Source organism: Pipistrellus kuhlii, unplaced genomic scaffold (genome assembly GCF_014108245.1).
Source record: "Pipistrellus kuhlii isolate mPipKuh1 unplaced genomic scaffold, mPipKuh1.p scaffold_m20_p_10, whole genome shotgun sequence".
Lineage (NCBI taxonomy): Eukaryota > Metazoa > Chordata > Mammalia > Chiroptera > Vespertilionidae > Pipistrellus > Pipistrellus kuhlii.
In genome coordinates this window covers 48,333,824-48,361,619 of record NW_023425405.1, presented here as the reverse complement: position 1 = coordinate 48,361,619, position 27,796 = coordinate 48,333,824, and the positions used below count along the sequence as shown (strand labels likewise).

General features: G+C 40.0%; 2 protein-coding genes, 2 long non-coding RNA genes and 1 pseudogene across 25 annotated transcripts in view; 3 read left to right on the top strand and 2 right to left on the bottom strand.

Annotated features, from left to right (window-relative positions):
* Window positions 1–1,195, top strand: part of PTPN12 (protein tyrosine phosphatase non-receptor type 12) — an 80,215-nt gene extending 79,020 nt beyond the window's left edge. For 10 of the 22 annotated variants that reach the window (XR_004986564.2, XM_036429607.2, XM_045578518.1 and 7 more), the window contains one exon: window positions 322–1,195. Coding sequence is in view for 13 of the 22 variants with exons in the window: in XM_036429607.2 (XP_036285500.1) it covers window positions 322–383 (62 nt within the window). In the remaining 9 variants the exon portion in view is untranslated. Of the gene's footprint in view, window positions 1–4; window positions 60–321 lie in introns of those variants that run through there. The other 12 variants (XR_004986565.2, XR_006740993.1, XR_006740990.1 and 9 more) reach the window with 3 other exon arrangements.
* On the bottom strand, window positions 17–26,619 carry LOC118714375. Its single transcript, XR_004986572.1, has 3 exons — window positions 26,576–26,619; window positions 16,530–16,535; window positions 17–137 (listed from the first exon to the last, which is right to left on the bottom strand). It is a non-coding gene; the product is annotated as an uncharacterized LOC118714375 (long non-coding RNA).
* On the bottom strand, window positions 12,832–14,132 carry LOC118714374. Its single transcript, XR_004986571.2, has 2 exons — window positions 13,066–14,132; window positions 12,832–12,881 (listed from the first exon to the last, which is right to left on the bottom strand). It is a non-coding gene; the product is annotated as an uncharacterized LOC118714374 (long non-coding RNA).
* RSBN1L (round spermatid basic protein 1 like) overlaps window positions 21,499–27,796 on the top strand; it is a 42,132-nt gene continuing 35,834 nt past the window's right edge. Inside the window, exon 1 of the mRNA XM_036429604.2 lies at window positions 21,499–22,209. Within this exon, the coding sequence (XP_036285497.1) occupies window positions 21,621–22,209 (589 nt within the window). The 5' untranslated portion in view covers window positions 21,499–21,620. The remainder of the gene's footprint in view (window positions 22,210–27,796) is intronic.
* LOC118714667 lies at window positions 25,722–25,822 on the top strand (annotated as a pseudogene).

Sequence of the window (27,796 nt, the reverse complement as noted above, 5' to 3'; positions counted from 1 at the left end):
TTGGCGATATTGGTAATTATAGAACTTGAATTATGTCATTAATGCTGGCAAAGAATGAGGAAAAAATCATTTGCCATCGTTGCAGGATGTCCTTACGGCAAAGTTTATCAAACATTGTGCTATGATTTATTCAGTTTCTTAAATGAACTAACTACCAAAACAAGTTGGAAGTCGATTTTGTGTTTAGAGTTATGCTTAGTTTAAATTCTTAATTCCCATGTGTAAATTTATTTGTTCAAGAAGATAAGAATGTTTGACATGGTTTATACAGTATAAAAATATTTCTGAACACTGACAATTATTGTGGTGTTTTGATTATAGGTTTTGGTAATCGCTGTGGAAAACCCAAAGGACCAAGAGGTCCACCTTCAGAATGGACATGATTCAGGGAGCCAAAAACCACTTTAAATTATACTGGAAAATTCAAGTGCCACTGAAAGCCAGATTTATAGTATTCCTTCTTTAAAATGTGGGACTAACCGCAGTGTAGGTTGTGACCTCTGCATTTTTTGCCAGGACCATCTACCTGCCTTACTACACTTAGGAAGAAGTATTACATATGGTGTTTTGTTTTTTGTTGTTTTTTTTTTTGTTTTGTTAACTTCAAGTATTATTGCCTTAATGTCTCTTAACCCTGTTACACACTGCTTGTAGAACTGTTAATATAGTAATACTTTTATTATAAATTGAGTTTAAGGACTACTCTTTTGCTAATGTTTTATCATGTATGCATTATTTTGTATATGTACAGGGCAAGTAGGTATATAATTTGATAAAGTTGCAGTCATAAAATATTATTAACAGAAGATGTAAAATTTCTGCATGTCTAAATCTTTGTGTACTTTATTTGTAAATTATTTGCCCTGAAGTTTTAGAAAATAGTTTCTGAATTTTAAAATTGCTGGATTCATGCAGCCAGCATTGCAGGTTATCAGAAATCAAAGATTGTAATAATACATTTTGTAAATTGTAAGCAAAAAGTTATTTTTATATTATATACTGTCTAATTGTCCATCCTAATTGTTCTTGTTTTCATCTAGTCATGGAGATTCAGTAAGTGCCTTGGAACAATATTGAATTCTCTTAGCTTGTGTGTGTTACTTTAATATTTGAACTCAACTGGGATTAGAAGACTATCAAACTACATGTATGTTTCAGGATATTTGACCTGCCATTAAAAATCAATTTTACAGTGCTTACTTGTCTTGGTTTTTCATTCCTCATTCTGAGGAAATTAGACTTAATATCTGCTGGTTCAGTCTTACCTTTTAATCTTTTAATTAAACAGGAGGGAGCATCTGCAAACACATGGCTTTGCAATTGTAATACTTACAATAATTTTTTTTTTTATTTTTATTTTTTTTTATTTTTTTTATTTTTTTTTTTTTTTTTTTTTTTTTTTATTTTTTTTTTTTATTTTTTTTATTTTTTTTTTTTTTACTTTTTTTATTTTTTTTTTTTTTTTTTTTTTTTTTTTTGCCCCCCTCCCTCCCTCCCCCATAGCCCCTCCCTCCCCATACAATAATTTTAATACTTATCCTTGAATCAGCGCTAGGCATTACTGCTTACTAAGATCCTAGTAAAACACCAAACCATTTGTGAGGTTAGAAAAGGGAAACTTTTGTTGGGGGGTTTCTTTCACATTCCTAGACCACAGTTCTCATTCATAAGTACCAACTTTGTTTGAATTGTGACATCATGGATGAAAATTAGTATACATCAGTCCTGGCTAGGTGGCTCAGTTGGCTGGAACATCAACTCATACACCAATAGGTTGTGGGTCAGGGCACACATTTACCGATTTTTACCCCTAATTGGGGTATGTATGTGAAGCAACTGACCTCTCTCTTTCACTCTCTATAAAAGAATCAATGGAAAAATATCCTTGGGTGAGGATTAAGAAAAAAGGTGCAAAGTAGATCTAGTTTTGAATATAAACTGTGCTCAACAGATTTGCAGTAATGTTTCCTCTGCTATTTATTTGTCTTTAAGTTGCACAAATCTTACAAGATGTAAATGGCCAATACTTAGATGGTAAACAATTTAAACAGTTGGCAAGTAGCTATGCTTGGTTAATTCAAAGAGACATGTCTGTTCTAAACTATAACAAATCTGGGCTTTGTTGAATTAGTGGGGCAAGGGAATTCCAAAGATTCCAGTCATTTTATATTTGAGAGAGAACATAGCATGTGTACTGTTACCAAGATCTCATACAGCATTCGTGACAAGAATTCTCCTGCCAGTGTTTCAGCAAGAACATATTACAGATTTATTCCAAAATAGTCAGATATTAAAGTTCTATATTACTCCTTAAAATCAACAATTTTTTACCAGTAATTTTTAATTTTTTTCATAGTTACAATTTTGTTTTGCATTGAGAACTTTAGAGATCCACTCGTAGCAACTTTCAAATATGCAATCCAGTATTATTGCCTATATTCACTATACTGTACATTGTATCCATATGACATTTATTTTAGAACTGGAAGTTTGTACTTTTTCACCCCTTTCATGCATTTTGCCAGTCTCACCCTCAAAATTATGTTTTTCTCATTAAAAATTCAATAGAATTATGTTAAATGAGTACACAAATGTACAGCTGATCTATATATCTGGGGTGTTTCAAATTATGCTTTATAAATTTTTGCTTTATTTACTTACATGTAATCTATTAGAATATTCCCAATACCTTCTTTTTTTAAAAATATATTTTATTGATTTTGTACAGAGAGGGAGAGAGATACAGAGTTAGAAACATTGATGAGAGAGAGTCATCGATCAGCTGCCTCCTGCACACCCCCACTGGGGAAATGCCCGCAACCAAGGCACATGCCCTTGACCGGAATCGAACCCGGGACCCCTCAGTCCCCAAGCCGACGCTCTATCCACTGAGCCAAACTGGTCTCGGTCCAATACCTTTTAAAACTAAAATGTGAAAAAGCATTTAATTTACTGTATTACATGTAAAATTTGAGTTTAGCATTTCTCATTGTATTTAAAGTATGTATATAATAACATGTTATAAATATATAATTGATTTCAGAGAGGAAGGGAGAGGGAGAGAAACATCGATGAGAGGAAATCATTGATCAGCTGCCTCCTGTTTGCAATATATTTTGAAACGTATCAGAAAGTAAATGGATTAATGTATGGAGGGATGCATAGATAGTTACATATGTGACAAAGCAAATATAACAATGTTCATTGTAGAATTCAGGTGACAGGTGTATGGGTTACTGTATCATTTTTTTTAACTGAACATTTATATAATTAAAAAATAATCTCTGCTAGACTTTGAAGATTCATACCTTACAATCCATATTATTGAATTAAAATTCTGTTAAGACAGCATTTAAACTACCTTTCAATAAAATTGTCTTTACTAATAGACATGAATTTTTCTTAACATGGATATTACTTTTTAAAAAAATATATATTTTATTGATTTTGTACAGAGAGGAAGGGAGATAGAGAGTTAGAAACATCAATGAGAGAGAGTCATCAATCAGTTGCCTCTTGCACACCCCCTACTGGGGATATGCCTGCAACCAAGGTACATGCCTTTGACTGGAATCGAACCCGGGTCCCTTCAGTCCCCAAGCCGACGTTCTATCCATTGAGCTAAACCGGTTTCGGCGGATATTACTTTTTAAATGTTTAAGAAGTACTTATGTCTCTATTTAGAAAATTTATTCAACAGGAATGCAAAATAACTAAATGATTTGTTTTAAATAGGGTTTATTTTTCTAGAATATCTAAGTACATACTCATAACTTGTTAACAAGTTAACTAGATTCACCATTTTCAAATCAGAATGGTGGTTGTGTGACAATAATTTTAAAAAATATATATATTTTATTGATTTTTTTACAGAGAGGAAGAGAGAGGGATAGAGAGCCAGAAACATCGATGAGAGAGACACCGATCAGCTGCCTCTTGCACACCCCCTACTGGGGATGTGCCCGCAACCAAGGTACATGCCCTTGATGGGAATCGAACCCGGGACCCTTCAGTCCGCAGGCCGACGCTCTGTCCACTGAGCCAAACCGGTCTCGGCGACAATAATTTTTCTTAAAGGAGATGTCTTGATCAGGGTTTAATGCAGAGGACAAAAGCTACCTTTAAGTAATTTAAGCCAAAGGGAATTTATTACATGGTATATTACAAATGATTGTTAGGGTTGTAAACAGCTTCAGGAATGCCTCACAAATTCATGCTATGGAACTGGACTGCTGCCATGATCAGGAATTCACTCCTGAATGGGGAAGCACCCACCCCCTTCACTATAAAGCACGCCATCAAGAAGGATGCCTCAAGCCCTGGCTGGTGTGGCTCTGTTGGTTAAGCAGGTGCATCCTGGAGGCAACCAAGGGATGGATGTTTCCTCTCACATCAGCGATTCTCCCTCCAATCAATAGAAACATTTTAAAAAGGGATACTGCTCAGTGGTAAAAGTGTAGGCCCACGCACCAAAAGGTCCCAGTTTCTACTCCCAGTCAAGGACACTTCCGCATAATAGATTTTTTTTTTTAGGTATAGCATTTGGCCACTGGAGGGCTTCCAAATGCCATAAAATGCATTAGGAAATAAATTAGTCTATAGTATGTATTGGTAAAGTTCTAGGGAAGGGCTGCATGGAGTATAAATGGCATCAATTGTAGTAAGAGACTCGATCTGAAATCTAGCTGCTTTAATCATAAAAGAAAAATAAATTTTTCTGACCCCCTTCCCCTTCCTCTCAAATGATTTGTGCTATTAAAGGTACCACTTCTTTAGATCAGAAAACTTGATGAAAATCAAGATGCATTTGTGGAGATTAGATGGCATAAAATGTTAATTGTTTACCTTTTTAAAAAAAATGTATATATATTATTAATTTCAGAGAGGAAGGAAAAGGGAGAGAGTGATAGAAACATTAATGATGAGAATCATTGATTGGCTGCCTCCTGCAGACTCCCCACTAGGGATCGAGCCCTCAACCCAGACATGTGCTCTTGACCAGAATCGAACCTGGGACCCTTTAGTCCAGAGATCCACACTCTATGCATTGAGCCAAACCAGCAAGGGCTAAAATTACCTTTTTAAGGTGATAATTTTCTTTGATACTTCCTTGGCCTGTAAGGGCATTTCCTATTCAGCACAAGTTCATCAAGCCATCACACATCTTAAGGACCATTATGAGATGTAAAAAATATATATTGTCTGTACAGGAGAATGAGAGACAAATTAGTTTTCAATTGTGCCTGTATAGAGAGCAAAATAAATAATTTCAAATTTATCAATTTTCCTGTTAGAGATCACAATGGAAGCTTACCTAGGTGAAAATCCAGAAATAGGGAAAATCGATTTAAAAACCATAAAGTCACCTTGTATTTATTTTATACTTACAATGGGTTTGTGGAGAAATTTTATGACATAAGCTATAAAAGGTTAAATGTGCAAGCAATCTTCTGCTACAGTGGGCGCTGCTATCTCACTAAAGAAATGTATGCTATGTAGGCCCACACAAGACTTTCAAACAGGCCGGTGATGACAGCTGTAAAAGTGTGACCTAGAGAAAATACCCCTCCCAAATGAGCATCAGAGGCATTGAATATTGGTGGAAGGTTGTTAACTGAGACCAAATGATTAATCTGCGTCCTAACCGGTTTGGCTCAGTGGATAGCGTAGGGGTGTCGAACTCAATCAGAGAAGGGGCCAAAATCTAAAATCCAGCCTAAATCGCGGGCCGAATGGTTTACTGAACAGTCATAAACTGTCATTGTGATGGAAACGCAGCGGAGTGCAGTGATGACAGCGCGGTGCGGGCCACATTGCAAGGCCTGGCGGGACGGATTTGGCCCACGGGCCTTGTGTTTGACACATATCCGATAGAGCATCGGCCTGCAGACTGAAGGTTCCCAGGTTCGATTCCGATCAAGGACATGTGCCTTGGTTGCCGGCATATCGGGATGGGCAGGGAGCAGCTATTTCTCATCGATGTTTCTGGCTATCACTCTCCCTCTCTGTAAAAAAGTCAATAAAATATATTTTTAAAGAATAATCCATTTGCTCTTTCTCAGAACGCTGTTTCTCTATGTCCTGGTTTCCACCAGTCACTGGTACATTCAGAAAAATAAACATGCAGTGACCAACATTTTTATAAAGGCAAATCTCCTTTTTATATGTCTTTATGACATAAATATGATTATATTTATTTAGATGTCTTTTTTGTGAACAGTGGTGATGAATACATTTTTTTTTTTTTTTTACTGTACTTAAAAATGAAAGAAAAAACTCCCAAGTTGGTCTCCCAAGTTGTTTTGAAAATTTGACAGTCTAAAACTCTTCCAAATTAAGAATCCATAATGAAGCCTGGTTGGCTTGGCTCTGTAGCTGAGTGTCGACTTATGAACTAAGAGGTCATGGTTGATTCCTAGTCAGTGTACATGCCTGGGTTGTGGGCTCAATCCCCAGTAGGGGTCGTGCAGGAGGCAAGTAATTAATGATTCTCATCGTTTCTCTCCTCCTCCCTCTCTGAAATCAATAAAAATATATATTTTAAAAATTCTATAATGCAAAAAAGCAAATAAAATAACATGTCTACAAAGTCATTCTTCCTATATACTAGTAGGTAGTGGACATGAAACTGAACAAGTAGAAAACTATTGATAGGTAGAGAATAGGAATTCTCCTGTTTTCAGCCTTTGAAAGCATCTCAAGTTCTCTCAAGGGATGTATAATAAAATTGATAAAATAGGAAGGTTGTTTCGGGTGATGAAAAAGTTTGGGAGGTGAATGGTAGTGATGGCTGTACAAAAATGTTAATGTACTTGGTGTCGCTAAACTGTACACTTAAAAATGGTTAAAATTGTAAATTCTGTAATGGGTATTTTACCATAATAATAGGACACCTAATGTGGCACAGACAACTAAGACTTCGGAGTATTCATACTTCCTTGTTGAATTATTTGTGTGTGTACATGTACAGATACAAATACCTATTTAGCATTCCAATGTGATTTCCTGAGAAAGGGGTAAAATTATAGCTGGCAGGCAGGGAGTTCTGTGTTTGTCACCACATTGAATTATTGTTTTTCTTAGTTACCTTTTAATAATACACTGAATAATTACTTGTGATCATTTCTTATCAAAATGTGACACACCAATGTATTATTTCACTGAAGGCGCAAGTGCTGAATGAGAGGACATCCAAAAAAAAAAAATGAGTTATTTGAAAGTGAGACTTTCCTAAGCCCTAAGAGTGCCCTTTGTAAAGCCATGCTGCTTTTCACTATCGTTTACCAGACTGGAAATAACCTGAGGGGAGGAGAAGTTGAATAAGAGGTTGTCAAAGATAGGTTAAAGCACTTTTCCAACAACCATATGTACACTGAGTGTTATTGGGAATGTCTATTTTCTCTGTAACTATGAGACAACTCAGAAGTCGGCTTTTTGAATATTTCTTCTTATAGCATGATCAACACTTGGTTTTATATTTTATTATTTGTGTATCTCTTTTCTTTCCTTCCTAGACTGCAGTGTTCTGAAGGGCGTGTGTTGTCCCTCAATCCTTATCGCTTTTAGGATTCCCCATTTCCCCAGTGCCTAAGGTTTAAATTCTGAATGACTAAGGAGCAGTTCCAACAAGTGGGTGCTAATGCTCTTCCTCTGTAGAGCATTGCTGAGATTCTGCTTTTTGGAGCGTTCTTGGTGTTTGCTGATGTCCAAGCATGGTTATCCAGCCTGAAAATCATCTGACATCTTTCCAATAAACTCCCCTTTGCTTAAGTTAGCGGAAATTGCTTGCAAGTGAGCTCTGACAAGCTGAAACAAAGGCAGCCTGCTTATTTCACAGTTTTTGCAGTCTCTCCTGGTATCTAACCATTTGCATCCTTTCCAGCTCATATCACAAAAGTACTCTGAATCATTCAAGCTTTAGTTCTGGAGACCCCCAAGCTCTAAGTTCTTATTTATACCAATTGTTCTTAGAACAATCTTCAAAAGAAAAATATATGAAGGAAATTCTTTTATGGGCTTAACCTTTAATTTTAATAGGCTGCTGAATTGCAACAAACACGTGGAAATACTAGCTAAGACAGCATAGCTGAAACAAAGCCAAGTGCGATCCAATAATTATGGTTGATGCTAAGTTGGATGAGTCTCTATGTTGAAATAAGATAAATACTTTACAGGATTGTAGTAAGACATATGTGTGAAAAAAGAAGAGAAGCGCTTATTTTTTTTGGCATTGGTCAGGCTTCAGTTGGAACAAACTATATTTAATTTTACATGCCATCCTATATAAAGAGAAATAACTTGGAGAATGTTCAGAGGAGAAGAGCAACTGATTAAAGGTCTATGAAATTAGACCTATGAGACACTGTTAAAAGAACTGGGCATGTTCAGTCAAATGCAAGACATTCAGGTAGATGAACAATTAACTACAAGGATGTGAAGAGATGGTTCCCAAGTCTGAGGTTTAAATTAAAGTTAAATCATGGGAGATTAAGAGCACAAAACAAAACAAAAAAACAACAACAGAGCAATGGAAATAGAAACTACCGTATTTTTCAGACCATAAGACGCACTTTTTCCCCCCCAGAAGTGGGGGGAAAAAGTCCCTGCGTCTTATGGTCCAAATATAGCCTACACATATACTTTAAAAAAAAAGTTTTTTTACTTGCCCAGCTCTGTGTGGTCTCTGTGTGCTTGCCCGGCTCTAAAATGGTTCTAAATGCTGCCGTTTACAGGGTTGATTACATGTGTTTATGACTGTGATGTTGGGTTTTAATGCACATAAAATATTTTAGGACACTATTTGTTTCAGAATCTTTTTTTCTTCATTTCCCTTCTCTAAAAACTGGTGCGTCTTATGGTCCGGTGCGTCTTACGGTCTGAAAAATACGGTAAGTGTTGTGAAAACAAACTAAAAGACCTAAAACAAATTGACAAATGGAGCTGTCTATCTCTGGAATTCTGCATATGATTATTAAAACAAACTGTTTTGTACTTAAATAGAAATAACTTAGGAAATAGAAAAAGCATTTGATGGATTGCATTTAAAAAACAGAAATCATCAGATCAAGTATGAAGTATGTTTTTAAGAAAAAAGTATGTATTTGGGTGCCTTCTTTGGACCCAGGTGAGAATAGAAAGTAGCTCTGATAGTGTCTCTGTCTCCTGAATAAGAGTGATTTGTCTGTGTGTGAGAGGGGAGGCAGCATTGTGAGCAGCTTTCCTGGCCTCTTGGGATTCATCAGGAATTCCTTCCGTGAGATAGAAGATTCTTTCCAGGACTGTCCTGAACTATTAAATATTATATCCCTTTTCCCAATGAACATAGTTACCTTTCTGAAGTATATTCTCCTTTGGGCAAAGTATGTAGACAAACATTTATTCTCTAGTTTGCACTTTTTTTTTGTTGTTAATCCTCACAAAAATGGGTATTTTTTCCATTGATTTTTTTAAGAAAGAGTGGAAGGGAAGGAGAGAGAGAGAACTATGTGAGAGAGAGACACAGCGTTTGCACACTGGGGATCAAACCTGCAACCCAAGTATGTGCTCTTGACTGGGACTTGAACCTATAAGCCTTTGGTGCTCCGGCCAATGCTGTAACCACTGAACATACCGACCAAATCTGTAGTTTACACTCTTTACTGCTTAAATGCTGAAGGAGAAAGATGAAACCAGAGTTTGACCACTTTCTTTTACTTTAAAGCTTTCCTATTAGCCTGATAATTTGTTTTTAACTTAGATGCAGATATTCTAACAAAGTGTTCTTGTTTCCTTTCTGTTAGCACCTAAACTCAGCATCCATTTGTTTCCTATGATTCTGATACCAATTACAATATGTGTGTGTCTTCCCCACACCAAGCAATTCTCACCCAACAGCTGGGTGTCCTACAATTCAGCTTAATTCTGACAGTCTACATGGAGACAGCATCAGATTCCAGCAGTTAAAGGGTTCCGTCCTGTAAAACTTTGCACAACTTTAGATCCCATCAAGTTGTTATAAAAAATTGAATATGCAATGCATTCAGATGGCTTAAAGCCAATCGATACAAAAGGTTTGTCCCACTCAGTTCCCCTTCTCAGAGGCAACTAATGCTATCAATTTCCTGTGGATCTATCTTTATAGAGACCTGTTTTAAATTCACTAAAAAGATAAAAGAGCCAAAGATGGACATAGGGGACACTGTTTTCAATGTTATGCCATGAACATATTATTTTATTTTTTAAAATATATTTTATTGATTTTTTTTACAGAGAGGAAGGGAGAAGGACAGAGAGCCAGAAACACCGATGAGAGAGAAACATTGATCAGCTGCCTCTCGCACCCCCCTCCCCCCCCACTGGGGATGTACCTGCAACCAAGGCATATGCCCTCGACTGGAATCGAACCTGGGACCCTTCAGTCCACAGGCCATCGCTCTATCCATTGAGCCAAACCGGTTTTGGCCATGAACATTTTAAATTTCAGCAAATCTACATAAATACATTTTGTTCTATTTTCCACTAGCAAAAAAATGGTCAGGAGATTCGTGTTCACAAAAGATGATACAAACATCTGATTTGTAAGTGAACCCTATAAACAACCATATACCCTTGGTTCTATCCGCTCCTCTGCTGGGTGAAGTTTGAGGCTAATGTGTTCTGTAGGCACACAGAGTTCAGACTGGCACTCATCCTATAGTTTAAGCCTACCTATGTCAGATAACAGCAGCCTTTAAAAATATACAGAAGAAATCATCTCATTCATACAGCATGGCAAAGAATTGAGTCTCAATCATGTGCTTGTTCAATTGCTTGAGCAGATTCAGTTTTTGAGAAAAATGCAAGGCAAAGTAATAACCCGGTCTTGTGGCACCTCTCATTTAATTTCATAGCAAAGTGGAATGAAATTCATCTGATCAAAAATATATACTGAACTGTAAATTTAAAAAAATGTTTTATTTTAAATATCAATATTTACAATAAGAAATTGGCATCCTAAGTATTTAGCTCAGTGAATAGAGTGTCGGCCTGAGGACTGAAGGGTTCTGGGTTCAATTCCAGTCAAGGGCACATACCTTGGTTGCAAGTTCCCCAGTCCTGGCTGGGGCGCATGCCAGGAGACATTCAATCGATTTGAGTCTCTCACACTGATGTTTCTGTCTCTCCCTCCCCCTTCTACTCTCTCTAAAAGTCAATGGAAAAATATCCTCAGGTGAGGATTAACAAACAAACAAAAGAAATTACATTCTCAGTAACTATTTAAATTCATGATGAAAAAATTTAAGATGCCGAATTTAAAATTAGGAAGGTGCACGGTGCTTCAAATTCTCTTGGAGAGTCACAAAAAAAAAAATAATAATAATAATATATATATATATATATATATATATATATATATATTGATTTCAGAGAGGGAGGGAGAGGTGGGATAGAGAAAGAAACATCAATGATGAGAGGGAACCATCCATTGGCTGCTTCCTATATGCCCCACAGTGGGGATGGAGCCCACAACCCTGGCATGTGCCCCAACAGGGAATCAAACCACGGCCTTCTGGTTCATAGTTCACCGCTCAACCACTGAGCCACACCAGCGGGGTGAGACACACACTTTTTGAGGATCACTGTTCTAACCTATGAATACTGTAATTCGAACCATTTCCGCCTCTGCTGGGAACTGAGCCCTTACAGCAGGTGTGCGGAACATCCAGCCCATGGGCCGTATCAGGGTCTCAAAATCATTTGGTCTGGCCTTGCCAAGGCATTAGGGATAAGTTAAGTAAATGTTTGACCAAATATAGCAGGCTAATTAAAAAAAAATAATAGGCTATATAATTTTTAAGTTAATAATTTTGTATGGCCCATGGATGATGTTATATCCAAATGGCTCTGGGCAGAAAAGAAGTTCCCAACCCTTGCTTCAAATGGAAGGGATAATTGATGGGGAAGGTGAGACTGGGGAGGCTGGGCAGAATCAGACCAGAGATGAGTATCTCTGCTTGTGATGTAGCCACAAGATTATCCTCTCCTTGTGACTGGGCCTGGTGCTGCTCTGTCCTTTATTACAACTCACCTCGAGGTCAACAGAGGATGAGGGAGTCTATGAAGTTCTAGGGCCTTCAATTTCCAACTAAATCACACCCACAGGACTGGAGCAGCTCAGTTCTGCATCATGACTGAGAAAGTCAGAACCTCCTGGGGACATCTTTCTCCCTTTTCCCTTCTCTACTGCCTTGGAGCCTATTAGAGTGTACATGGGCAGTGCTATGTTCTGCTGATTTCACTCACACTCAAATTGGGTGTTGAGCACAAAGTAAAGAAATTATTAAGTTGGTCCTCTACAGTTGGGGCATCTGGCGGAAGGGTATTTTCCCGCCCTAGGAAGCTGCACATACATTTTCTCCTCTTGGGGATGTGGGGGAACAGGGATTTGCTTTACAGCAAAGATTCTGAGTTGCTGTTATTTCACTATCTATTTTGAGAGTCAATCTCAAACACTAATGCAACACCATTTCTGGCAGAGAGCCTATTTTTATTTTATCTTTGGAGGGGTTTCTCACACCTTGTTGATTTTAATAACCACCATTCCACAGTAGTGTCTGAGTAAGTCCCTATGCAGTTGGCCATTTCTCAGCAGCCAGGACTTAGATGCAGCAGATTTGTCTGAGGTCTCCGAAGCTTGCTCTGCAGGTACTGTCGGCAGGGATCTTATCTTCAAGTGGTATCTCTTTATAGGGTTGCTGGGCTTGGCCTGGCTGCTTACGGCGTGGCCTGGCTGCTTATGGCTGAAATCTGTTGGCCCTTCTCTCTCTCTTCCGCCTTCTGGAAGTAGTTTTAACTTTAGGAGAGTATTTTTTCCTTGAGGTCATGTGAAATGGTCTTTTTATCTTCTTGTATATCTTCAGAACCTGGTAAGGCAACAAGGTCAGCCTAGAGGGTTTGGGCTGGAAGAAGAAAATGGGGATAGGTAGGAAGGAGGAACTAAGGAGGAGGTTTGTGCCAGGCAGAGGCAGGATTATCTGGGGAGGGTGGCGGGTAGGGGATATAAAAGAGGAGGAGAAAGAGGTTCTTGGGTATGTAGGATCATCTGACCTTGTTATTACGTCTTGATTTAGGTTGAGAGCGGGTCTTCTTCTTCTTCCACCGCCTGGTGCTAGTGGATTTTCGCTCCCATGATTTCTTGGTCACCTTTGCCATGTTTAAGCTCTCAATTTTTTACCCCAGGGGTCCTGTCCTCTGTATATATACCCCTCCCCAGGGCAATGAGGAGTCACACCTCTTTAGCTTTGTTTTGTCATCAGGGCACTCCCCACAGCCAATGGTGGCTATGGGCTGCTCAGACATCACAAAGGATCACTCCTGAGGGGGGAGGGGAAGCTAGGGTGGCCAAGATGCTCTGGTTGGAAAAAGTACCCACGAAAGAGACTTCCCATACTGACCTCCCACCCTTCTTCCTCTCCCCATGTTCAATTCTAGTTGTGCACATGGTAGAGAGGGGTGTTTTCACTAAGCCATTCCCCATGGTTCAATCTAGTCTCCTGACATTCACTGTTACCTAATATTATGGCTATCTTATCTACCATCAGCAAGATACAGGTATAGCAGCCTGATCTGAAAAACCTAGGAATTAGAGAATTAGGGGAAAGTGTTTGAGGCATGGTGCCCTTATTTTAAGTTCAGACAAGGCTTTGAAATATCTCAGTCAAGGTAGGCATGTACTAGTATGTGTATATGTGTACTAGGGTTACTCATTCACAAGAAATAGGATTAAAGATATGAAATAAGATAAAAATTTAGGTATCTATGTTTATAGATATCATATCTCAATATCTTTTGGGGATCAGATGGGAATTTTTGGAAGAAAATTTCAAAGTAACAAATTTTAACTTCAAATTTTGGAGACAGAAGACAAGCAGAGACCAGAAGTAGCAGCTCATTTCCAGATGAGAGCTCACTTTTCTCCCCATCTGTACCTGTCCCCACTACAAACAGTGATAAAGACAAACCTATGGAAACAAAAAGTAGATTAATGATTGAGCTGGGCTGGCAGAAGACAAAGAGAAATAGAGATTGCTAATGGATTTGCGGTTTCTTTCTGGGGTGATGAAAATGTTCTAAAATTAGATTGTGGTGACGTTGTGAAACTTTGTAAATATACTAAAAACGACTGCATTATAAAAAAAGAAAAAAGAAAAAGGAATTCCTGGAGCCTGGCTGGTGTGGCTGTTGGCTGAGCATTGTCCCACGAACCAGGAGGTCATGGTTTGATTCCTCTTCAGAGCACATGCCAGACTGTGGCTCGGTCCCCAGTAGGAGGTGTGCAGGAGGCCACAGATGAATGTTTCTCTTTCATTGATGTTTCTATCTTTCCCCCCTTTTCTTTCCTTTCCTTTCCTTTCCCTGAAACCAATAAAAACATACTTTAAAAAATAGCTGAAAACACTGCTGGAGTATGACTCAGTTATATTTAAAATATGATTGTAGCTACAAAGAGAGCAGAAACCAGGCAAGGCAAAAATTATAGACCTTGAATAGAAGCCTGAGGCTATGAAATTTGTAAGACACTACCCTTTACTTTTTCTGCGGGGAATGGTGGCTTTGCCTCCTTTTGTCACTCCTACTGTGCTATAAGTTAAAAAATAAAATAAAGGAGATAAGACTGAATAGACAGTGTAATTGCAATGCATTTAAAAAAACTAACATTAGGATTCAATAAAAATATACCAAAACATTATGTGATTATTTCTATCTTGCTAAAATTTCCTTACTAGTTTGTTTATTGAATGCATATTAAATAAATGTGCAAATAAATAAATGTATTTGTGTTAACGTGGTACAATTACAGATTTTTTACTTTTCTGTTTCCCAATATAAAAAAATATATATATTTTATTGATTTTTTACAGAGAGGAAGGGAGAGTGATAGAGACAAACATCGATGAGAGAGAAACATTAATCAGTTGCCTCCTGCATACCCCCTACTGGGGATGTGCCCGCAACCAAGGTACATGCCCTTGACCGGAATTGAACCTGGGACCTTTCAGTCCACAGGCTGACACTATCCACTGAGTCAAACCAGTTAGGGTCCAAATTTCTTTAACATGTTAGTAAACCTGACTCTAGGAGTTATAATCACTGTTTCTGGTTCAAGTTGGCTGACCAATTGTGCCTAGTTATCTCTTCTTCCCCAAGGAGCTCATTATGATGATGATAAAGGAATTTATTTTCAAAAAGGTATAAAACTAAAACATGAAGAGAATGACAGAGAGCAGCCCATGATTGAGAGAGTCCGCTTCTGGATTACAGAATTGGTGCTGGACTAGGTACTGAACAAAGAGGACAGGGGACAGTGCAGCACAGAATATGGGGAGAGGGGTAATGAGGCCAAAGGGACAGCCACTCCTTTCTGTAGAACCTGGGATATCTCAGGAATGGGAAACACCAGGTCATACCAAGAGTAAGGTATTGAGATGGGTATCCTAGAATTCAAGGGGAAAATCTTGACACTATTTTACCAGTAATATAAGATGGTTTAGGAATGGGGATGGAGGAAATAGGACAGTCATCTGGCTTTTAATTATTTGGTGGTGGTTGTTGTTGTTGTTGTTGTTGTTATTATTATTATTATTATTATTATTATTATTCCAGCACAGGCCTGCCCATCTGGAAGCTGGGATTCTTTTAAGATCTAGGAGAATAATTGTGGCAGTTATGCAGGTGCAGACTGAGTAGCCTCATTATTAAGGATGCAGTGACTGGCAAATCTTAAAACAAAACCTTGCTTCACTTGGGGCACTTTGTCTACTGCTTCACTTTCTCTTGAAACAGATAAAACGATTAAAAGTAGCCCAGGCAGCCCGGCTGGCATGGCTCAGTGGTTGAGCAATGACCTAAGAACCAAGAGGTCACGGTTCAATTCCTGGTCAAAGCACGTGACAAGGTTTTTGTCTCCAACCCTACTGGGGGGCATGCAGGAGGCAGCTGATTAATGATTCTCATTATTGATGTTTCTCTCTCTCTTTCCTCCCCCTATCCTCTCTGAAATCAATTTTTAAAAAAATACATATTTTAAAAACGTAGGCAAGCCATCCCAAATTAAATTAAATTAAATCTTAAAATTCCAACAAAAAGATTGGCCTTACTTGCTGATGTCCTAGTAAAATGGTTTACAATGAGTGGGAATCAGAAGAGGAAATGTTTGGTTAAGTGAAAGAAATACCTTCCTAACAACTAGGGCAATACAAAAGTGGAACAGGCTACTCTGTGAGGTTAGTAAATCATCATTCATTGAGAACTGACATACTAATCAATGTTATAAAACTATCAGACTTGCAGATACACACAAGTCTATTTTTAGTATATGTTGGAAAAAAGTGTTGTCTTCATGTTCCATGAATTATCCGCTGAGCAATCCATAACACTTCTCTCCCAGTCCCTAGACTGGATCAACTCTGCTGGTCACTGCCCATAACTACAGGCAGCCTCCATGAAAAGAAGCTATTCCCTCAGGATAGTGCCAGAGGTTCGAGAGGGGTGAGCATTCTGTAAGAAGAAACATTTTTCTTTTATTTTGTTAATCCTCACTTGAGGATACTCTTCCATTGATTTTTTTTTAGAGTGGAAGGGAGGAGAGACAGATTGGGTTATCAGACCACAGATGTTTATTTGGCTTGCACAGTTTCTTAAGAAACTTCTCATTAAAAAAATCTAGATACTTACAAGTAGAAGATGGAAGACTGGAGGCAGACAGACCCAGTTAGGAAGGGAATCATTGACATAATCCAAGTTGACCTGAGGCCTGAAAGCAAGCAGCAGCAGTGGTAATGGAGAAGAGAAACTGACTAGAAATAGAGAGTGCAGGAACGAGGAGGTGAAGGGAAAAGAGAAGTCAAAGAGGAGTCCCATCCAGATTTGTCACTTGAATTGATAATGTGGATAAGCAATGCAGGAGACTGATACATGGGAGGGTGGGAATGGGTGCTATAAAGTCTGAGGTGTCTGTAGCTATACAGGTGATGACGTCCACTTGGCATCTGGACAAGTCAGGAATCAGGCAGAAGGTCAAGGCAGGAAAGATGGGAACTGTCAGCATTCATGACGTATCAGATGACCCTGTGATGTATAATATCACACAGAAGTATGCAGAGTAAAAAAAAGAGCAGTGACACAGCCCTAAGAATCTCCAATAATTAAATGGAGAGATGCTTACCAGCCTGGATATAGGAGAGAAGGCAGAGGTGGTGACCTGAGGGTGAGGTTTAGCAGCACAGAGATGAAGAGAATCAGAGTGTGAGGAATTGAGGTGCTGGCAAATGTTTAGAACAAATTATGTACCTCAGGTTCCAGGTTGGATAGGGAAGAAAGTATAGAAGGATGAATCAGTGTAGGGTTGCCAGAGTTATCAGGGAAAAAAAGGAACATTCAGTTAAATTAGAATTTCAGATAAAGAATACCTTCCTTTTCTCTCTCTCTCTCTCTCTCTCTCTCTCTCTCTCTCTCTCTCTCTATATATATATATATATATATATAGAATGAATATATATAAAAGGAAGGTATTATATATATATATATATATATATATATATTCCAAATAATATATGGCTCATGTTTACACAAATTTTTTTTTCATTGTTAATCTGAAATTCAAATTTAATTGCGTGTCCTGTATCTTATCTGGCAACCATAATTAGGTGGGAAAAAAAGACCTGGAGTCTAGGAGCTATCTTGAGGTCAAAGGGCAAGAGCATGGTATGGTGTCCAGGAGTGAGAAAGATGAATATTCAAACACTGTATTTTAGAATTTCAGAGATTAAAGAGTAATGAAAAAGATCAAGAAGGATCCATTGGAGTTTGTGGATGAAACTGAATGGAAATGCAGGTCTAAAAAGAACACTGAGGCAAAAATATTAGATGGGCTATTAGCATTTAACTGATGTCAGTTAAAATAATGGCTGGAGGGTAGATGAGCTAAACATAAGCCAACTATCAAAGAAAGGAATCTAGTCTTTTAATAGTTTATTATTTTAAAGAATGTTTTTATTGATTTTAGAGAGAGAGGAAGAGAGAGGGAGAGAGAGAAACATCAATGAGAGAAACATTGATCAGCTGCCTCCTGCATGCCCCCCACTAGGGATCAGTCTGCAACCTGGGTATGTTCCCTTGCTGATAATCAAACTAATGACTTCTTGGTTCATGGGTCAATGTTCAATCAACTGAGTCATAACAGGTCAGGAATCTAGTCTTGATAGGGAAGAGACAGGAGGCTTCTCTAAGAAGTGAGCCTTGGCTTGCACCCGTATCCAAAGGATGTGAGGTCTCACAAGCACCTTATGATCGCCAGGACCAAGGCCAAAGAGTATCCCAAACATGTCATTCTTCTGTGTTTCCTTGCTCAGTAAATGGTATCACTGTACATCAAGTTATGCAAGTTAGAAATATAGGAGTTATTCATGATATCTGCTTCTGTTATGGTCATTACATAATTGTTTGTTATCCAAACAATCATAAAAAGTTTCTCTATCTCTTTCCTCTAATTTTTTTCTTCCCCCTTTTTTCATTTATTATTATCATTTTGGCCCCACCCCCACCCCCCCTTAATTTTAAAGACCTTTTCTTTTGACACGAAAGAGGAAGGGGCTAGATCATGATGGGTCTTATAGTCATATTAAGGATTTTGTTCTTTAGCCTAAGAGCAATGAAAGCCATTGACAGGTCTGAAGCAGGGAAAAGTGATATGATCAGATTTAGGTTTTGAAAAGAGCATTCTGGTCCTAACTGGTTTGGCCCAGTGGATAGAGCATCGGCTTACAGACTGAAGGATCCCAGGTTCGATTCTAGTCAAGGGCACATGCTCGGGTTGCAGATTCGATCCCCCAAAGGTGGCGTGCAGGAGGCAGCTGATCAATGATCTCTCTCATTGATGTTTCTATCTCTTTCTTTCTCTCCCTTCCTATCTGAAATCAATAAAAAGTGGTTAAGAAAAAGAAAAAGTGCATTCTGGGTAAAATAGAGAACAGATTTGAGAAAATTAGAATACTTACAACGAGACCAGGAAAGTCTAGTATAGTCTTCCAGGGGAGATGAAGAGAAGTGGATGGTTTTAGTGCTAGCAGAGATGAAGCCAGTAGGAATTGATGATGGTGGGAATTCTCTCCTAGTTCAATATTGTTAGTAATGATCTAGTTGAAAGGGAATGGCTGAACACATGGAGAGAAGAGATAACTGGGTATGTTTCATAATAGTGCTCCTGTTAGATCTAGATAAGGACCCTCCTTTTATTGCAAAGGGCAAGGTGTCTATGAGGTCACCTGCACTCCTCTTTTTTATATATTTTCATTGATTTCAGAGAGGAAGGAAGAGAGAGAAAATCATTGATCGGCTGGCTGCCTCCTGCACACCCCCTACTGGGGATCAAGCCCTCATCCTGGGCATGTGCCCTTGACTGGAATTGAACCTGAAACCCTTCAATCCCCAGGCCAACACTCTACCCACTGAGCCAAACCAGCTGGGGCGCCCGCACTCCTCTTTTAGACTGGCTAGATCTGAGGCCAGACCTAGTTGTTGATTACACATCACTATTTGCAGGGGGTGAGGAGCGTGGACCTAAGCTTGGACATGTTGATTGCATTCATTTATGATCCCTTTTGGTGTGGCACGTGAAGCAGCTAGGAATGGGAAGAGAATGGGTCAGTCCATCTCTCAAAGTCTGAAAATTTTACCTTCAGGATTATTTAAGCAGATTTGTCAAGGTAGCAAAGTAGAATAGTTTTTATAAAAATAGTTTCTCAGCTTGATTTATAACTTAAATATTTGGACATATGGTATGTGAGCTGCCACAGACTTTCTAGCCCAGGCTCTGCAAATTTAAAACAGTGTAGTGTAAGGAGTAACACAGCACACAGATGACAGTTTATTTTAGCTGGAGCCTTATATAGTCAGATTTCCAGACGTCGGTGTGGGAGATCAGGGGATAAATGGTACAAGTTTACAGGCACTACATTAATGCATATGAGACACTTTTCTATATGTGGAAGGTCAACAATTAAGAAGCTATTTTAATTGTAATGGTTTCAGTGTGATTTTGATAAGTTTCTTGAATACAGAAGGCATAAGTTTAAAGTTTTAAAGGGACCTAAGTGATCATGCAATCAAATTTATTCACTTAACGAAACAGATTCTGATAATCTGAAGCATCCTGACTGTAGTCACAAAGCTAGTCAGCAGCAGATGATTTCCAGCTCCACCCTCTCTGCCCTCTCTTCCACCAAGGCTACTTTTCATGAAGACACCAGCTGCCGGTCAATTCCAGCTACAGTTTCCACTTGCTTTCATTATTATGTATTAATGTAAGTAAATACTTTCATTTTAAAATTTGGAGGCACCTATAAAAACAATTCTATAAACTAGTATTACATTTTTTACTCCAATGTATTCTAAAAAATAGAAAAAACAAATGGTGGGGAGGAGGGCTCAAAAATCCAACTTTATTAAGTCACAAGTAAGTATTGGCAATCCTGGATAGTGACTTTGAACTGTTTTCCAGAAAACTGTAGGCAATTTAGGTCTCCCTTTCTAGGACTAAAAAAAAAACACCTTCGACTGGTCATTTCCTGATTTGACTATTTTATTTTTACAGTCTATTCCTCTGACTTCTGGTCTCATGGGAGACCTTAGAGCTCACTGAAAATCGTGCTCCTACCTAGTGTTGGGTGCAACCTTATGACTGTACACCCATCCCCCCCAAATTCCTTATCTTCTAAACTAGAAACCAAAGCGCACACTTCCAACACGCAGGATGCTGACTGAACGCTAAAACACAATGGAAAAAAAACAACCCACAAACCACCTTGCTTTCCAAACATCTATATTGCTAACGGATTTTTTCATAGCGAGTCTGTGTTACAATAGTTATGATAAAATTAAACTCTTCAAGGATGCAATCACAAAAGTGAGAACATTCCCCCCCCCCCACCCCCTACGGAGACGCTTACCTTTAAGCTCAGAAGTAATCCCAAAGTTCCAGGCTTGCATGTGCAGGAAGTTCTATTTCCCTCAAACTTTCAAGAGTGCACGATCTTTAAGCCGCAGTTAACAAATCTTTTCAAAAAACACCAAGTGACTTTTAGCACCTCCCATCTATCCATCGACTACGGCCAAAACCGAAGTAAAAATGTTCTCCTTTGGAGCCGAGCGTCTGCGAAACCCGGCTTTCTGGGCGCGAAGGGACCCGGAGGAGCCGAGGGAACGACGAAGAGAAAGTGATGTGACCAAGTCATCGAGGCCGAGACTATAGCGCGATCAGGGCCCGGGCCGATTTCGGGGTTCCGGAGTTGGGGGTTCTCCCCGGAAAACTCCCTGCACCCGGAGCTCCCGCCGGCGACCGTGGGAGGAAGCCCCCGCGCCGCTCTCCGGGCAGCGAGACGCGTCCCGCCGAGTGGTGACCTCCAAAGCCGGTCCACTCGGCGACCCCGCCCCCTCGGGTCGAGATTCGCGCCTTTCATAGGCTTTCAGAGGGATCCATCAGGGAGGCTCGCCCAATGACGGGCCAGGCCGGTGGCAGGAGGCCCCGCCCACACAGCCCCTCGCGGCGGGCCCCGCCCCTGCCCCGCGCCCGGAGCCGAGGAGAGTAAATACAACAGGAGCGCAAAATGGCGGAACCGCCGAGCCCAGCGCACGGCGCTGCCGCTGCCGCTGCCGCCGCCGCCGCCACCGCCGCCGCCGTCCCCCCCGTCTCGGGGAAAGAACCGTTTGGCAAGCTGCAGACCGCCTGCCGGGACCCGCCGGGCCCCCTGTCCGCCAAGAAGGTCCGGACCGAGGAGAAGAAGGCGCCGCGGAGACTGAACGGAGAAGGGGGCAGCGGCGGCGGGAACGGCAGGCAGCAGCTGCAGCCGCCGGTGGCGGCTCCTCCGCCTCAGAGCTACGGCAGCCCCGCGCCGTGGAGCTTCGCCGCTCTGGCCGCCGCCGCCGCGCCCTCCCCGTCCGCCGCTCGCAACAGTTTCCCTTTCTCCGCCGGCTCGGCCGTCCCGTCCGCAGCCTCCGCTTCCTCGTCTCAGCCGGCGCCGCGCAAACTGCTGGTGCCCCCGGCGCCGCCCCCGCCGGCCGCCGCCGCCGCCAAGCCGCGCCGGACCAAGGAGAAGCGGGAGAAGGAGAGGCGGCGGCACGGCCTCGGCGGGGCGGGCGAGGCCTGCGGGGCCGCCCGGGAGGAGAACGGGGAGGTGAAGCTGCTGCCGCCGCGAGGTGGGTGCCCGGCGCCGGCGGGGGAGGGGAGGAGAGGGAGGGAGGGGAGGGGAGGGCGCCCCGGCCGCGTGCGCCCGCCCGGTTCCCCGCGGCCGGGGCTGCAGCCCTCCCGGGGACAGGAAATGGAGCCTGCAATTTCGGTCCCGGGGAGGGGTGGGGGGGGGGGTGCGGGGTGCGGGGTGGGAATGGCCGAAACTCGTGTTGTCTGTATCGTGTCTGCCTGTCCGTTACCGCGCCGAAGGGTTTGTGGAGTCCCATCTAGAAGACCCGCCCGCCCTGGAGTGTTGGGCTACGGGGAGAGAGAAAGGGGAGAGGGAAACGGGATCTCCCTGAAGGGTTTGTTGCTTGCAAAAATAATAATAATAATAATAATAATAATAATGACAAAAAAATAAAATAAAAAGCGCCCGATTGATTCTTAAGACTTGATCCCCTGGAATTCATCTTTGTGACCAGGCTCTGGCGCCAGAAAATGCTGTCAGGAAAAAAAAAAAAGGGGGTGTGGAGGGCATTGGCGTCAGCCGGGAGCTACCCGAGGCCCGAGCTTTCCATCCCTATTAGGGAAATGAGGTGGCGTGCGGGGCCCCGGAGGGTGCTGCTGTTTCGTAAGGTACCCCCCTCCCTCCCCTCTTCTTTCCGCTCCATAGGCTGGAGTGTTTGGAGTGTTCCTGTTTGAAATACCATCCTTCAGAAAGCTTTTGCAGCCTTTTTTCCCCCCCTTCTTCTTCCTTTTCTGCAGCGAATGGTACCATCAGGAGCGTTCACGTTTTTGGGGCCAGAGCTAAGTGGCTGCAAAAGTGTGTTAGCATCCGAAAAAGGCAAATCCTTACACGCCTTTTCTCAGACAGTTTTAAAATGTAGCTTAGCCATCTTCTTTTCAGGAAGCATTTCTTTTAAAAAAACAACAACAGAGGGTTCTGCCTATTCAGCTGTTGATACTCAAGGATCTGACAGTGAATGGCACCGCATGGAGACTGGTTGGAAATCGGATCTTTATGTGATCAGAAGCTGAAAGTGCATACCTGTGCGTTGATAACAGAGTAGTGTCAAAGTATTTTTGCTTCGGAAAAGAAAAATGAATTGTCACACAGGGTTGATCTGATGGTAGCTTACATCATGAAGAATTCTCTGTATATTTGAATTAGAATGGCCGTTTTCACCGATTTTAAAAATTCTGTGAATGAGTAGGTAGCAACAGTTACTTCTTTCTTGGTGTCTTTGCCTGTCATAAAGCTTTGACATATAAGCCATCGCCATCTGGTACTCCTGCACAAAGTAAAGATCTCAGCTTTGGAGAATGTTGCTTCTGGGAAAGTAGTTTTTATACTACTTTACGTCTGGAATTTTAGCTGGTTAGTATTTTAAAGCTACTTTGTTTTCTTAATGGTTACATTTATAAGTTATAAGTGCCTGAAGTCTGTGCATTGCTGTGTGTCAACTGTCCTAAAGTTCTTTGAATGAGGAAGTGAATCTGAGTATACCGTTGTCAGTTGTATTAGAATGGCTGAAAATAAGTAAGCATTCTTCAACAATTCTGACTTTAAAATGGCCCTTAAAGTGAAATGGCTGTTAAAAGAAAAAATTTTCTAGACTTTAAAATTACATTTAGAATCCTCTATTTGAAGGCTACAGCTTATCTAATTAAGTCAGAATATAAGCAATGATACCTTTACATTAAGATGTGGGAAAGATGTTTTTCCATGACCTATTGAGTTTTTTTGGATTAGTGACTACATACATATTAACATGTTTAAGATTTTCATTTAAAAAAAATATTTTTTCTTTATTTCAGAGAAGAAGGGAGGAGAGAGAGAGAGAGAAGAAAAAAAAAATCAATGATGAGAGAGAATCACTAATTGGCTGCTTCTTGCACACCACATGCTGAGGATTGAGCCGGCAACCCAGGCATATGCCCTGACCCAGAATTGAACTGTAACCGCTCAAACAGGCAGTTTTTTTTTTTTTTTAACAGAGCTATTTTATTGAGGAAAGAAAACTAAAAATCAAAGAGGATTGCTTTTCAGTATCTTGATGGTAAATTTAATGGTGAAAATATTTCCCTTAATTTGGGAAATGCTTATATCCTTCTATAGCTCTGATATACTGAATTAAGGTGTTGTTTTAATCAATTAAGAAGATTCTTAAGCAACAGTATTATTGAAATAGCAAGATTTCATACATGCATTCAATCCTATATAATAAAACCTAATATTCAAATCAGCCGGACAGCAGAGTGACTGGTCGCTATGATGTGCACTGACCGCCAGAAGGCAGGCACTCATCACAGGAGCTGCCCCTTGGTGGTCAGTGCACTCCCACAGGGGAGCACTGCTCAGCCAGAAGCTGGGCTCATGGCTGGCGAGCCCAGTGGCCTCAGTACTAAGGACCCTTTGCGGATGTCTGCCTGCTGGCTTAGACCTGCTCCTGGACTGCGAGAGGGCATAGGCTGGGCTGGGCCCATGCCCTCACAGTGCATGACAGTTCTCTCTCTCTCTCTCTCTCTCTCTCTCTCTCTCTCTCTCTCTCTCTCTCTATTTCTCACACACACACACACACACTGCACTAATGTTAGGCGCTGGGCCTCTAGTATAGTTATAATTGCAAATATAAAAGTCCTATTATGTAATACAGTTCTTATTTCTCTGGGCTTTTTGTGAAAATCTTAGTGAATGAGTAACCAGGTATTTTATTTTAGATACATATTCCTATTTTTTAGTGTTACCTAACTTGGATAGTTCACCTGGATAGCACGTAAGATAGTTTAGTGAACCCTCTCAGTTATCCCATAGCTCACTAATTGAACAATCTGAATCAGAACCGTAAGTTAGGTATTAAGACACTGAAACAAGGAATAGATCCTTCAAAAAACAAAAATCCAAAAGATTTAGCCTCTCAATTTCATTAAGCAATTAAACTCCTTTATTTTATTAGAACTGTTTTCTTCAAGTCTTTAGTAGGAACTTCATTGGCTACAATTCTAACAAATTATTTGTATTATTGGTAGGGCATTTAGTAAACGTTATTTGAGTCAGAAGCATGATAATTGGTTTTTGTTAACCTCCATAACAAATTAAAAGGGGTCAGTTCAGATACAGGAAGGATCATTGAGAGTTAAGACTGATAAACAAGAGAATTATGAAAGCATAGGCCCCCTTAGTATATGGATTGATGCTTTACCCACCTAAGGCGTCTGTCATAGTATTGCAGCTGTCTTGCATGACAGCCTAAGTTATTAAGTAAAAGTTAAATTTCTTATAAAAAATGTGCAGAACATTTTAAATTTTTTAAACAAAATAACCAGGCTTTGGTGCTTACAGAGGTAATCTGCTGAAGAGTTCACAGCCCATGTAAGATTGAATAACTTACTGAATCAGTAAATGTGGAAGTAAAGGTGGGACATGTACTGAAGGTATCCAACATTCAGAATTATAGTGTAACAAACAACAGAACAAGCGTATTAGATAACAAAATGTCTTATCTTATTCCAGTAACCAACAAAACTTGTAAGATTAGTTCAGGCAGCACATATACTAAAATTGGAACAATACTGAGAAGATTAGCATGGTCCCTGTGCAAGGATGACACACACATTCAAGAACCGTTCCTTTTCTTTATTTTCGGAAAAAAACAACAACAAAACTTACATAGATCATCTAATTTTTGTTAGTTTTTGCTTTGCATTTATTGGCTTTTTTTTTTTTTTTTTTTAGAATGACCATGTGATATATCCCAAGGCAAAACCAGAATATTTTACTGAATTTTTTACTTGAAAGTGTAGTTATAGGATTTAACTTTAAGAAAATAGAGGCTTTTCTTAGAATGGAATAATTGGCGGTAAGTAAATGTTAGTGATTTTAAAGGGATAGATGTTCAAAGGTTTTAAAAACTAGGCTATTCCTCATCTTTCTAATATTGTTATTCCACAATTTTAGGGTAAATTCATATTCAGAGTTTTCATCATTATGACCAAATATTTGTTACTGCAGAGATAGTTTATTATAATTTCATTTTCTTGTGTAACCTTTTGTTTTTAATGCCTAATTTTTTCATTTGCTTAGTTTTGTCTAGAAAAGTCTTTCTGTACCCTTCAGCAGCTTTATAAAATGCTTCTCAGTGTAATTTTCCCCATGGTCATGTCTGTCAGATATACTTACCAGTTCCATTTGTTCTGTTGTTATCCATCCTTTTTGTAGCTGTCCTTCCGGCTTTAGTCTGGATTATTTCCTCTTAGGCCTGCTGCAGAGTTGTCATCTTGGGACTTCCTTTAGCTGACATTCTGGGAATTTCTTTCACTTTAGTTGAGTCCTGTTCTTTTTGATCCTATGCCTTCCTTTTGGTTTATTTCTTCATTTTATTTTTAAAATACTTTTAAATATATATATATTTTATTGATTTCTTACAGAGGGGAAGGAAGAGGGATAGAGTTAGAATCGTTGATCAGCTGCCTCCTGCACGCCCCCTACTGGAGATGGACCCTCAACCAAGGTACATGTCCTTGACTGGAATCGAACCCAGGACCCTTGAGTCCTCAGGCCGACGCTCTATCCACTGAGCCAAACCAGTTTCGGCTACATTTTTTTTTTATTGATTTCAGAGAGGGGGAGACATCAATGATGAGAGAGAATTATCGATCTGCCTCCTGTATGTCCCTCACTGGGGTTTGAGCCCGCAACCTGGGCATTCACCCTTGGCTGGAATTGAACTTGTGACCTCCTGGTTCACAGGTTGATGCTCAAGCACTGAACCACATGGGGCAGGCTCTGCAGCTTTTTTTTTTTTTTAATTTAATTTTTAAATTATAGTTAATGTACAATATTATATTGGTTTCAGGTGTACAGCCCCATGATTAAACATTTATATAACTTAAGTGATAATTCTAATAAATGCAGTGCCCATCTGACACCATATATAGTTATTACAATATTATTGACTATATACTTCATGCTGGACTTTACATCCCTTTGGCTATTCTATGACTACCAGTTTGTATTTCTAATTCCTTCACCTTTTTCACTCATCTCCACAACCCCTCTCCACATATAAGTGAAATCATCTGGCATTTATCTTTCTTTTTAAAAAAATATGTTTTATTGATTTTTATTTTTTTTACAGAGAGGAAGGGAAAGGGATAGAGAGTTAGAAACATCGATCAGCTGCCTCCTGCATACCCCCTACTGGGGATGTGCCCACAACCAAGGTACATGCCCTTGACTGGAATCGAACCTGGGACTTTTCAGTCCACAGGCCGATGCTCCATCCACTGAGCCAAGCTGTCAGGGCTATCTTTCTCTGACTGATTTCACTTAGCATGATTCTCTCTAGGTCAGCGATTTTCAATCTTTTTCATCTTACGACACACACAAACTAATTACTAAAATTCTGTGGCACATCAAAAAATATATTTTTTGCTGATCTGACATAAAAAAGGTATAATTTTGATTCATTCATACAATTGTTATATTGGCTGTTGATGGGTATTGTTATATTGGCTGTTGTCATTTTTTTATTTGGCAGTCTAAGGGAAAAGAGGTCTGTATCCTGATTAAACAGGTAATGCATGTTTTATCCCTGCACACTGGTTGAAAAT